Raw genomic sequence first — 13,427 nt, 5'->3', positions numbered from 1 at the left:
ATTTTTGTGGCTGATTTATAATAATAATATTATTAATAATAGTAATAAAAATAGTATTAATGACAATAATAAATTATGCTCATTTTCCCTATTTTCCTGCCACGGGCCACTACTTCTTTATGAACTTAGTTGTTTTATATGAGACATCTCAGATTCACAGTAGTAACACAACACAGACCACAGATGAATTATGTCTTTACTGCGCAGACCTCCTACAGTACTTGATTTCTTGGTCTGGCTATTTTCTGCTTTACTGTAGCGTCTTTATATTTAAAAAGGGATATAATGAATCAGGGGTCACGTCTCGCACATTGTCATGTTTTTTTATAGCGTGCACTAAATAGTTGAAGGTCTCTCCTTTGAGTCAAAATTGCTGCTTTCCGCTGGATATTGATGTTTTGTCTGCCGCAGGCTACCCCTGTGTGTGCTCCAGGACGTAGCGTTGTAGGTGGCCATGCGACTGCCTGTTTACAAGAAATGTCAGACTGTAGTAAAAGGCGATCCTCACAATGGGAGAGGTATTTCAAACATGCCTGAATTGTTCACCGTCTCCGCATCTGAGATGGGGTGACCATCCCGTCCATGAGACCGAAGTAACCCGGGATCTGTCCATTCTTGTGTGTTTGCTGGCACCCAGCATGATGGAGGGTGTGTTTGTAATTACCTAGGGTGAAACAGGAACAGTATAGGCTTATCTCCCTGGCTTCCCAATGTCACTAAGCGGCATTTTATTTTGAGATTCCTGGTGGTGCTTGGCAAAGATAAACAGCATCTTCCATCAGGAAACCTGGGAGCTATTTCCACAGGAAGTCTCAAATCACTTAAGTAAATAAAACTATGTTACATGATGGAGGCCGTGCAGCTAAGCATCACATTGATCTCTGGGTTTAGGTGTAATAAGCCAGAGCAATTTTTTTTTCAGCTTTCTTTGACTCAAATCCAAAAATGATCTCGGATTCTGCAAGTGTTCAGAACGAAGCGTGATTTGTTGATGATATGAGGGAACTGTTAGTAAAAGAAGTTCATGTACGTCCATGTTAAATATTTCCTGCATTCTCACACTAGTTTAGAAGCACAACTCCAGGGAAAAAATAGTTTTGGATAGAGCAGAACGTTTTAGAAGCTATTTTAGGGGTTCTACAGCTGTTCCCACCTGAGAATTTTTTTTCCTCACTTCCTGTGTTTTGGACGAAGCAGATTGTTTGGGGTATGGCAGTATTGGTGACTACTTGACACTTACATAGACCGCAATGCAAATTTGCAGCTAATGGTGTTTGGTTTGGGCTTGGGCATATGGCTATGATGTACCTAAGTGCATGGATCAGTTGAGTTCAGCTGCACTGTAGCCGAACTCACACGTTGGCAGCGACAGGATTTTAGTGTAAGTGATAAGGTAGCGGCGAGGGAGATTAGTGTTAGGCATAGAAAGGGAGGTTAGTGTTTTAGTGTTAGGCATGGTTAAGGAGGTTAGTGTTAGGCTTGGTAAGGGAGGTTAGTGTTAGGCTTGGACAGACAGATTAATGTTGGGCTTGGACAGGGAGGTTAGTGTTAGGCATGGACAGGGATGTTTGTGGTAGGCCTAGACAGGGAAGTTAGTGGTAGGCATGGAGAGGAAGGTTATTGTTAGGCATGGACAGGGCGGTCTATAGCAGCCCAAGGAGATTTCTCTACAATTCAGGTGCCGGCAATAGCTGGACCCCGAATTGCTTGTTGCCCCTGAATTGCTACAGATCGGAGGGGGAATAGTATTTAACATCAGCCCCGAGTTTCAGTGAGAGCAGCCTGCACCCAAGTGAACGCAGACAGAATAATATGTATGTAACTAGGTATTCAACTCTTTCTCTCACCAAAAATACAAAATACTTATTTGCCATTGTCTATGTTGGAGAGAGTCCCCATGTTCCTACCAGTACAGGGAGTTAAAGAAGATCTTCTAGACAGCAATAAAAAAAATCTGATGTGGTTGTAAAACCTTTCCATGAAGTCCAGTGCTGAAATATATATTTTTCCCCCTCGGGTTGGACTTAAAGTTGTTTGCTGAGTATCAAACGACTTCCTGTTGAGTCACGTTGTTAATTATATGTCAGAGGATGCATTAATTGAACTCCATACTTTGTGTAGTTTGTAACTTCCTGAATCTCACACATTTTAACAAAATGGCCAGTTAACACATTGAGGTGACATCTAGCCTTGATGTCACTGAACTGAGAATTTGTACTAAGTACATTCCTTTATGTCTTTACTTCCGTCTTCAGTTTTACAAATATGATTAGATCTCCATTCCAAGAGGTTTATTTGTTTTTTACATCCTAGCTATACACTTTACAGAATAAATCTGAATAAATAACTATAGATTGTGTCCAGGAGTCAGTGACTTGACAGGTCTAAATAATTCAAAAGGGATGTAGAAGGAAAGAACAGAAGATGAAAGGAGGATGATAGCTAGAAGGGGGGCTACGAAAAGTCCATAAACAAGCATTCATAGTGTAACCTTTCTAAAACATCACCAAGAATTGATGTGAACTAGATGTATAAAAACTGACTAACCTTCGACATCTTTCATTCTTGCAGATGTACCTAATGGATTCCACATAAGTTTGGACAAGGTCCCCAAGGAAGGTGAAAACATGACATTAACCTGCTCTGTCAATAAATATCTGTACAACAGCATCAGCTGGGTTCTGCGCAGGAAGGTTGGCAATCGTACAATTAACCACAGCATCAGCAAACAAAGAAGTTCCATCACAACAGAGTACTCTACTGTACTCACAGCAACTGTCCATAACACCACTCGAGCAGACTCAGGAGTGTATGAGTGCAGAGCCACCAACACATACACTGGAGACATCTTCTCCCAAAGCAAACAGGTTATAATCAGAGGAGAACACTGTGGCAGAAAAATACTTAATTCACGGACCTCAAAACAGAGAAGAAAAAATTGTACAACAGAAAACAGCGAAGCCCATTGAGATGACTCTGATGAGCATTATTTAAGATTGTGATCAAAGCATAAAGGTACTGAATATGCTTCCAGGAAGGATTGGAGATGTGGCATCTAATAACTGTGGAAAGTACTTTCCCATGTCTTACTGGAAGCTAAGAATCTTTCCAAGATAGACCAACCCGAAGATGGAGGATAATGCATCCAAAGAATAATCTTCAAATTGTTCCAGCTTTAATGTACACAGGTCTATTTGAATAAATCAGCCTGTTGATGAAACTACTGCATGTGAATATAGGAACAATAGCATTGTTGATCGAGATTTAGGAAAACCATGTTGGTTGGACATGAATACGACCTTACAAGCATACATGATCTATGCAAGAAAATGATAGACTTAGAAGGTGCATAAAGTACGTGCTTTAATCAGTCTACTGAGAATGAGAAATGTGCTGGAATAATTAGGAAAAATCAAAACAGCGAAAACAGTTGGGGGTCTTGATAATTCCCATTCGCTATTGAACTGATAGCTATAACGCACCTTATTATTGACTGAGCTGCTATATACACGTCAGCACAAACAGGGCTTATTCTTTACCGCAGTGTCTCTGGCGGTGACAGAGATTACTTTGAGTTAAAACAAAAGAGGAAAATTGCAACAAGATAGAATGGCCAACAAACTTCCTAGACCATCCTTCTGGGCAAATTCAAAAGTTTACCTGTTAGAAAAAAGCCCCTCCAGGAAGTCTCTCATTGGTACCTGTTCCTTTTTCCTTCTGTCCTTCACCCCTTTGCTACTGTGAAATCTTCATTGAGCATCCACTGTATTCAGAGAAATTCCTTCTGCCACTTTTGGTCACCGGAACTGCTGTGGACCAGTTCATTAAGCCACTTCCTGTAACTCCCCACAGCACCCATTATAGGAGTAGGACTGGACAAGGTGTCCATATCAAAAGATGCAGCTGGAGGATCTTTATCTATGTCACAGTGGTGGTAGGGGAGAAGACACCTATGGAGGAAATATGAAAAGGACCGGGTACCAGTTGGATACTTCTTGGGGGAGGAAAGTGTACATGTTTTTTTCTCATCAGGTGAATTCTAACTTATGTCCAGAATTCTCAAAATATGTTTGTGTTAGTACAGGTGTAAACATTTTGTGACGCTTCATATGACTGCCTAAACAATAGGTGAACAACAGATAAGAATAAAACTAAATAAATTGCAGTGCTGTTGTGCTAAGTGAATTTTCACTTGGTTTTAAAGGAAATTTAAAGTGTTAGCAATGTAGAAGGTGCCACTGCTGATTTTCTTAAAATAATTAAAAAAAAAATTCTGAGGTAATTTTTTTCATCTTCACTTTAAAACAACTTTTTTTGTAGCACATTCCAATAAAAAAAACAAAACTAAAAAGTAGACTAAACATACTATAAAAATTATTTAGTATATTTTCTCACTCCCTGGTGGCTTAAAAGTCATTCTATTGACAAGGTAATATTTCACCTAGGAAAAAAACTCAGGATAAAAAGTTACCATAATTGAATAGGGGCCATTCTCTCTCAAATGGCTCAATTCTTATTGTTGGTGCATGAGTCTTACATTACAATAAATGAAAAAAAAAAAAACCCTAATGCCAGACAAGAGAAATGTTTATATTATAATAACAGTGTGGCAGCCTCTGCATTTCTTCCACTTCAGGTCCCCTTTAAAAAATGACATAGCAAGTCCAGTAGCAATTTATTACAGGACTGAAATTGTTTTCATAGGGTCTCTATTGTGGTTGCATTGCCAAGTCTACTTGGCATAAAGTGTTGCTATTCTATTAGTGCCTTATGAATATCTACTGTATTATTTGGAGTCCTCTTATTGAAAACATCAGCAGTACCTTTATCTTGTTGCTTTATGATTACAATTAAAGGCCTTTTTCTCTTTCTTTGGGTTTCAGTAAAGATAGCACAGATATATATATTTTTTTTATTTTAACACATTTTTAGGTGCTGTGATTTCTGTTGAGAAGATCAGGCACTCCAGCCTGATTATCTTTCCTGAAATGTTTTACCCTGTGTTTATAATTCCCATCTTCCCAAAACTTTGCTTTTCCATAGTATTTTTTTTTTTTTAGAACAAAGACTTTTAGAATTTTATTGCAAAGGTATATAATCATTACTTCGTCTACTGAAATGCCATCACACTTTTGTTTCTGTTGTCTTCTGTACAGCTGTATACTTATTTAAGCTTTATTCAAGTCGTGTATTTATATTGTCGTAAACATGTGGTAACTTTTTTAGTAATAATTTTTCATACGCACATCAGTTGGAAAGATTTATGAGTTATTTAAAATCAGGTTGATGATAGACGGGTACCTGAAGCCTGAACACAGAATAGACAACAATACAGTGGCCTGATTTGCTAAAGCTCTCCAGAATTGGAGTTCATTGGAGAACATAAATAATTTTGCAAACCTGCCCTGGGTTGATGAAGTAAAAAACAGTTCTCACTGACAACAATGGCAGTAGAATAACCTCTGATTCACTATCCCCTAAAGGAACAAATCCTGTATTTGTATGGGCGCCTATTGCAGTATATTTACCCTTTTGACGGGAGTGCAGGGAGAGTGGGTAAGGTTAGGCATCAGGAAGGAGGTTTTCATGGGGTGGGGTCTTGGTTAAGGTTAGGTGTCAGAAAGGGGGTTTGTATGGGGGCGGGATCTTGGTTAAGGTTATGCATCAGGAATGGGGTTTGCATGGGGTGGGGTCTTGGTTAACGTTAGGCGTCAGTAAGGGGGTTTGTATGGGGGTGGGGTCTTGGTTAAGGTTATGCATCAGGAATGGGGTTTGCATGGGGTGGGGTCTTGGTTAAGGTTAGGTGTCAGGAAGGGGGTTTGCGCGAAGGGGGGGCGGTTAAGGTTAGGCATCAGGAAGGGGGCTTGGTTGGGACAGTAAGGTTAGGCGTCAGGAAGGGGATTTTTAAGGTTAGGCATCGGGAGAAGGGGGGAGGGTGGTTAGGGTTAGGCAGTGGAGGAGGTGAGGGTTCTGTGTGAGAGTAGGGTTAGGTTTAGTTGTAGTAAAATATCTGTAACATTCACTAATATTTTACTGTTGAAAATGATCACTTTAAAGTAGTAGAATACTGGTAAATGTAACGATATTCTACTATCGGCTGTTTCGTGGCCCCCAAATTTTCCCGGCGCCCTTTTTACATATGTGCGAAAAAATGTTTGCCACATAATAGGGGACAATTTTTACTACATTTAGTCCAGTATTGTTGCATTACTTATGCTCTCAAATGTTCCCCTGCTGTAGTAGTAAATCAGGCACGATGAGTTGTATCAATATTTTAGCTATTTTATTAGTTTGGTTAGAAACCTCGCTATATGTCTGCCTGCGTTTTGTGTTCTCTACAGGTACACGTAAAAGCCAAAACTACCCACGACTGACATTTTTCTTGTATCTGGATTTCAGAAGGTTTAGTCATCCACCAGCTTCTTATCTGTCAGATTTGTGGGATTGATTTATCAAAAAGATAAGTTTCCATTTTAAACGGGTAAATGGAAATGTCTATTTTCCTGATTTCCCAAAGACTTGATTTTTTTTAAGGGGATGAAAACAAGAGCCTATAGCAGCTAAATCTTCTTGACAAAGCTTCTGTCCAGGATTCTTCATGAAGGCCTTCAGGAAGCTAAGTTACTGATAGCCTATAGTAGCTTCTCAGGTGGAGGAGATAAAAGATGGGTATTCTGGGTTCCTATAAGATATAAGTGTGAGTCTTGGATGGATTTAGACTTTACACTGAATACTAAGCAGTAGGTTACCTTTTCAGCATAAACATTAGCACCGCAAATATACACCATGCCCGGTAGAATTACAGTATTACCAATAACAGAATTGAATATTTCCTCAACCATTCAAGTTACAAGGATTGTTTTTGTATCCTCTGTTACAGAATCTCTCCAAGTCTAAGCAACGATTAAATAATTACTATATTTCTATGTGTGTGCCTGTTGTGCTTGTGGCTTCCACCACAACTGACCCCTTTAGACTTCCGATTTCCCCCCTTGCCAATCGTCGAGAACTAGAATATTTCATTGACATTTGTTTGGCTACCAACGGAGCTCTAGTAGAAATCTACTGACTCATAAACATGGTAAGTTGCTCCAGTAGTAAACAAAAATGCCCCAATTTTATCTTTTACAATGAAATAAAAATGTTCATGAGTTATTGGTAGTAATTCTAATGGACATGCTGTATTATGGTTTACTGCATTTTGTAGATCAGTGTTTAAAACTGTGTGGCCGGCTACAAGACATGAGCTGATATTATCCTTGTCGTAACCAACTCCATCTTGCCACAGATATAGGAAAAGCTGTAAAAAAAAGTTTAGCTTATCCCAAAAACAAAAGAAAAAAACGATGGGTGATTGCCACTGACAATCAGTGAGATATCACTTTGTATTTTAATGCACTGAAAATAAATCATTACTGAGACCTCATTGGATCATATGAGCAAAAAAAAGAGTTGGGTTTTTTTTGCCTTGTGTTTGCAATAGTAACCTCTTTTTAGGAGTTAATCTCTCCATAGCCAGATGTTCAAATCCTGATAGAGCCATGCTTCTCATCTACTCATAAGTACACAATTTGGGCTCGATCCAGTTCCCCTATTCTACTACGTTTGCACCTAGGAGATAATTTTTCATCTTCTGTTTAAAATAACTTTTTCATTTGCACTCTACAATTGAAAAGGTACCAAAAAGTAGGTGGAAAATTACTGTCAAAATTATTCTAAGTATTTTCTTTCTTGATGGTGGCGTGAAAGGCATTTTATTGATAAGATATGAAAAAATCACTTAGGAGAAAAGTTAGCAGAAAAAGTGAATTGGATCGGGCCCAGTGGGTTTTAGAATATCAGATGAAACTCATGCCTATAGCTATAGCTTCTTAGGCAAGATTGTCTATAATGTATATAAATTGGTTTTGTGTAGTGTTCATTGAAGCACTGCATGAATATAATTATAATTATTATTATTGTACTGTAAAAAAGCCAGCAAATATTTAATAAAAATAACCTATAATTTTGTACTTTCTGTAAATAGTTTTTATTTTAATGTTAATATAAAATGAACTAAAGTATAAATACATGGAAGGAGTGCACTGAAGTACTGTATATGATTAAGACAGAGTGTGATCTTTGCTGTTTCCTGTCTAATAAGAGGACTGTAACTACAATTACGTGTGATTTAGTGATATTAAGTTTTACTGAAGTATAAATATTGAGAACCGCTTTTGAATTTGTTTTTCTACTGAACGTCAAGTAAAACCGTCTGAAAATAAGAGGTTATATATAACAAGTTGAGTACCCCCTAGCAGATATTTAGATTGGCCTTTCAATAGCTTGGAATGATGAGTATGACGTATGATCAGAGCCGGGACAAGGTCCTCCAGCACCCAAGCCTGTGACATCAAAGTGCGCCCCCCATCCCCCCCAGCTATCACATACTGATTGCTATTAGACTAATGCTGGGGATACACGGTACGTTTTTGTACCGTGTATCGACCAGCTGATCCGGCCAGCTGATAATATTCAGCTGGCCCGATCATGCCGCTCGACCCGCGCCCGCTCGATTCCCTGCTATTGTCCGCCGGCGGGAATCGAGCGGGCGCGGGTCGAGAGGTGATAAGGAAGCGCCGCGGAGACGAGCGGCAATCGATCCGCGCGCACGAGCGGGGATGCGCCGGCATCGAGCCGCTGACTCGATTCGGTGCATTAAACGAGCCATGTATGCCCGGCATAAGATGCACCCCAGGGCCCCCAACACCTTAATCTCTAGTTATCTGGCTTGCAGTCACTGCCATGTATCCCCTTTTCTTATTTCTTTCTGCTTCAAACACAATAGTGGAATGATAGCTGAGTGAGTTGTGCGCCCCTCCTACACTGCGCCCCTAGGCTGGAGCCTTTCTCGCCTCTGCCTCAGCCTGGCCCTGTGTATGATCAATATTTCAGAAGATTTTAAAAAATAAATAATACATTCAGTTTCTGCATTTACTACCTGATTTTCCTAGTCCTTCCGACCAGATATATATATATATATATATATATATATATATTTTTTTTTTTTTTTTTTTTTTTTTTTTACACTTTCCCAATCAGTAGTCCCACCATATTAGAAGAATATTTAACATCTAAGTGAGCCATTTAACTTTAGAATATTCCGAATCATTTTCAGCTAGCCCCCCCCCTCCCCCTTTTATTTATGCTTTCATCATGTTCCTTGGTTGTAAGAGGGTGTATGTTTAATGCAAGCAGCTGATCTAAGGGCCCATCCACACGTGTGCGCTTTACAATCGATTTCAGCATCGCTGAAAATCGCTAGCATTTTGAAAAGTGCTTGTACAATGAAAAGTATATGGAAGTGTTCTCATCTAAGCGCTTTGCAATTTGCTGAAACGCAAACGCATTGCCTGCAGCTTTTTCTGAGCGATTAGCTCTTCAATGTTGAGTATACTGGTAAATTGCTCTGGAAGCGTAGGCCTGTTCACAATCAACAGAGTTTTTCCAGCGATTTTCCAGCGATTTTACCCATCAAACCTTGCAGTTTACCCACAAAACACCTCTTTTTCCTGTGCAGATGTCATTTCCTGTTTATGGAAGACAGGCACAGCTTATTAGAAATCGCAAAACTCTAATCACTGAAAAAACGCTTTCTGTACAGTGAAAAATCGCTGGAGAATCTCTCTCTTTCCAGATAAAGTTCTGTGGCTTTTAGTCTTCTTTAGTTAGAAATTCTTGAGAACCTATAAATATCTCATACGTAGCTTGTTTTTAGATTGATTTAGTTAAGGCAGTTTTCCAAAACAAACAAGTCCTTAAATAGAATATTTGTGGAAAGTGGACAGGAAGAGAGGGATTGACGAAAAGCAGAAACAGCATAGACTCACAAGATGGAATTCAACAGAAATCCGCAGACTTGGGGCATGACTTAATGTTTTCCCAGTTTAATAAAATAAACTCATTTGTCATCCAGATCTGAGGGAACACAGCATAGGCTGAAATATGACTTCCAAGCACGTATGACATTGTGTGTGCTCACATACATGGAGACCCAGTACCGTAGCTGTGAAGGTACTCATTTGCGGGGTAATTGACTGTTTAAGAATTATTCAAATGTTTATACAGTTTCTCTTGCAGCAGTATTCCAGTATGCTGAAGAAAGGCAGCTGGCCATTATTTTTTCAGTCATGAGTCAGTCATATACAGTATATAGTAACATATTGTTGTATCTGTTATGTTCATTTACCAGAGCATATAGATTTTGATTAACATTTCTAAAGCCTTGTACAAACATCAGAATGTCATCACCCACAGCAATCACTTTGCACCTGTGTTGGGTTACCTTATAAAGTGACACTGAAGGCAAAAAAACCCTTATAATATAATGAATTGTATGTGTAGTACTGATATTTAATGATAATAATTACTGATAATTAATTAGACATTAGTAGTAGAAAAGAGTCTCATTTTTATTTTCAATTATATACCTTTTTAATAACATTGCATCATTATTTTCAATATTTGCTGTTTGCAAACTACGCTCTGTATTTTAAACTATGAAACAGAGCAGAACTAATGGCCCTTTGAACCTCCCTGCAGTAAAATCTTATCTGAAGTTGTCTTTCTGAAGCACTTTGGTGTATAAGTGCTTCAGAAATTAGCACTGTAGACTAAAGTTGGGTCAGGGAGCTCAGAGAAGCTCTTTTGCATAGATAACAACTGAAGTTTCTTCACTTTTCCTGGACTGGAAACAAAATGAGACTCATATCTTTTCTACTAATGTTCCATTTCTTAGCTGTACTACACATACAAGTCATTGTATCATCAATTTATTTTCACTTCAGATTCCCTTTAACATTTATCATTATAATTTTTTTTTTGCATTTGCCCCATAATTTGAGATTTTCTAAGAAGATAATACATTTTACTTACTGTAAAATATGATAAAGATCTATTTTATGTGTTATTGTTCTGTAAATGGAAATCAAAATTATGTTAGCTAAATGTGTGTTAAGTTTGTAATTGGCCTTTTTGTTGATTTGGTGTCTGGAAATAATTTCAGTATGTTAATATTCTGAGATGGGTGCTATAAATGTTACAAGCAATGACACACAAAGGGAGAAATCACTGATCACAAAGGGAGAACAGTAATGTCACCTGCAGCAACCAATGAAATCATTGTATGACATTTGCAAAAACGGAGGCAGGACCTCTAGTCTCCAGCAAAGAAAAACGATAACAAAGCTGTCGCCTACTCATGCGATATCTTCTTGTTCAGTAATGGCTAACCTTGGCACTCCAGCTGTGGTGGAACTACAAGTCCCATGAGGCATTGCAATACTCTGACAGCTCTAAGCATAACTCGGGGAGGCAGAGGCATGATGGGATTTGTAGTTTTGTCACTGCTGGAGTGCCAAGGTTAGCCATCACTGTACTAAATTAACCACACCTTTCCTGAGTCAGTCCCAATTATTCAATTGAGCTGTGCCAAACATGTGTGAGGACCTGAGCCCTTTAGGACTGGAGTTTGATATCCTTGATATAGGTCAGTAGACAAGAGCCCTATCGCCCTTTATCTCCCCCCCCCCCCCCCTTTTTTTGTCTTTTTTTTAAATAAAGAAATGTGTTTAAAAAGGGATGCTGAGAAAGTACACAAAGAAGAGACCGACATGTTAACTTTTTTTTTTACACTAAGCAATTTTTAAACAATATTCCCGATAAATCCTTGAATAATACTAAATTTTATGTAGTATTACTGTCATATGTGAAGATTGTAAATATTTCCATATTTCTGGATGCCATTTCATGTGACTACAATAGAACAACCACTAAATCACTAACCTTTCAGCAATCCCCTTTGCTCTAATATGAGATAAGAGTTTTAAAAATCTGATTCATCTATGGACATTTTTTCCCTTAAAAAATACACTCTAGTCTTGCTGGATGACTTAGGTTCTCCATCGTTTTATACCATTATTAGTAAATTAGCCCATCATGAATGTTAACAGCTTTCTTTTTCTTGTGCATCAAATTTAAAAAAATGCACCTTCACTGTAACAATGATTTTGCAAATTTTATTTAAAAGAATTAGGTGCAATACCGGAGCAAGAAATTTGGATATTGATAGTCTAATTTAATAGGAACATTTGTGCAATGGATTTGTTCATGGATGCTGTTTTGTGCTTTTTTAAGAAGCTTATCTGTATATGAACATACTATAATTAAAGTGGAGCCAAATTAAAAATACAAGATTTCAGAAATAAAATCTATTTTCTAAATTATAATAATAATAAATAGCAGCCTTTTTTCAGCTGCATGATGACAAATATCAAATATTTTACATTTATTGGAGGAACCCCTCCCTTCCTTTCAAATTGCCGGGACAAAATCCGGCAAACTGGTGGAGTAGATGGTGTCCAGCAATGGAGGAATTGCTAATGGCTGCCCCCAGTATAACCCTAACTATGAAAAGAAAAGGGTGAAAAGCATGCACTGAAATGATCATAGGTTTGAAGGAGTGTTTATTTATCTTTGTATGTGTCAGAGTGGTGCAACTAAATATTTTTAATTAAAAAAATGTTTGGTTTGGGTCCGCTTTAAAGGAAATCTCAGTTTGGAATGGTTCATGTTCTTTTGAAGTGGGGTGATGTGGGAGAGATCTTTATTAAGATGAGTTCAGACTTTAGATGATTATCAGATGTACAAAGCTGGAAAAATATGACAAAACAGTCATTACCTATGCAGGCTCAATCCCAGTGGGTGGATAGAGCTGCCACCTAATAAATATTTATAATTTTACTTGGAGATATAGTTAACACTTTTTTACATTTGCCAAAAATGTTCTGGAAAAACAATTGTAAAAAAAAGAATCGAGTATTGATTCTTATGTCCTCCACAGCAGCCCCCAGCTTTCTGGCCCCTTCCCGGCTATCCCAGTCTGAAGCCATATCTCTTTACTAGAAACTGACACCTGTGAGGGGGAAGGCGTGGCTGATGCTGAGAGTGACTTTCAGCTACATGCCCATGTGACTAAAGGGGGAGTGTTTCAGACTGGCGGGCATGAGAAGGCAGCTGGGGGCTGGTGAGGAGTTAAGGATCTGTAAATTGGTGCAGCAGGTATTTCCCTTTTTTATTTTTGCAAAAGTACACCAATTTTTTCTAAAAAATTTTTACCTTTATTTAATTTAAAATAATGTTTTATTATAATGCAAATATAAAAAATGCCTGAACCAGGGGCTTGAAAAACACTTAAACACACGTTGTTTGTATTTTCATTTTTAACAGTTAATTTAAAGTCTAATTCAAATATATATATATATATTTGAATTTGGTTTCAGTGGCAACATTAATGACCCATGAAGCTTACACTGTGAACTGGAAGGAGTCTTTCCGTTAAATTAAATCAGTTGTTAATATTCTTTCAATATACTGTAAACTCATAAGAC

General features: G+C 38.1%; 1 protein-coding gene across 2 annotated transcripts in view; it reads left to right on the top strand.

Moving 5' to 3' along the window:
• The window catches only part of FLT1 (fms related receptor tyrosine kinase 1), a 105,152-nt gene extending 99,532 nt beyond the window's left edge, over positions 1 to 5,620 (top strand). For both annotated transcript variants that reach the window (XM_068267009.1, XM_068267008.1), the window contains exon 13: positions 2,572 to 5,620. In XM_068267009.1, coding sequence (XP_068123110.1) covers positions 2,572 to 2,969 — 398 coding nt within the window. In that variant the 3' untranslated portion in view covers positions 2,970 to 5,620. The remainder of the gene's footprint in view (positions 1 to 2,571) is intronic.
• The last annotated feature ends 7,807 nt before the right edge of the window (positions 5,621 to 13,427 follow it).

The sequence above is a fragment of the Hyperolius riggenbachi genome, chromosome 2 (genome assembly GCF_040937935.1).
Source record: "Hyperolius riggenbachi isolate aHypRig1 chromosome 2, aHypRig1.pri, whole genome shotgun sequence".
NCBI classification, from domain to species: domain Eukaryota; kingdom Metazoa; phylum Chordata; class Amphibia; order Anura; family Hyperoliidae; genus Hyperolius; species Hyperolius riggenbachi.
The sequence above is the reverse complement of the archived record's forward strand: the minus strand, read 5'-3'. Positions and strand labels throughout refer to the sequence as shown.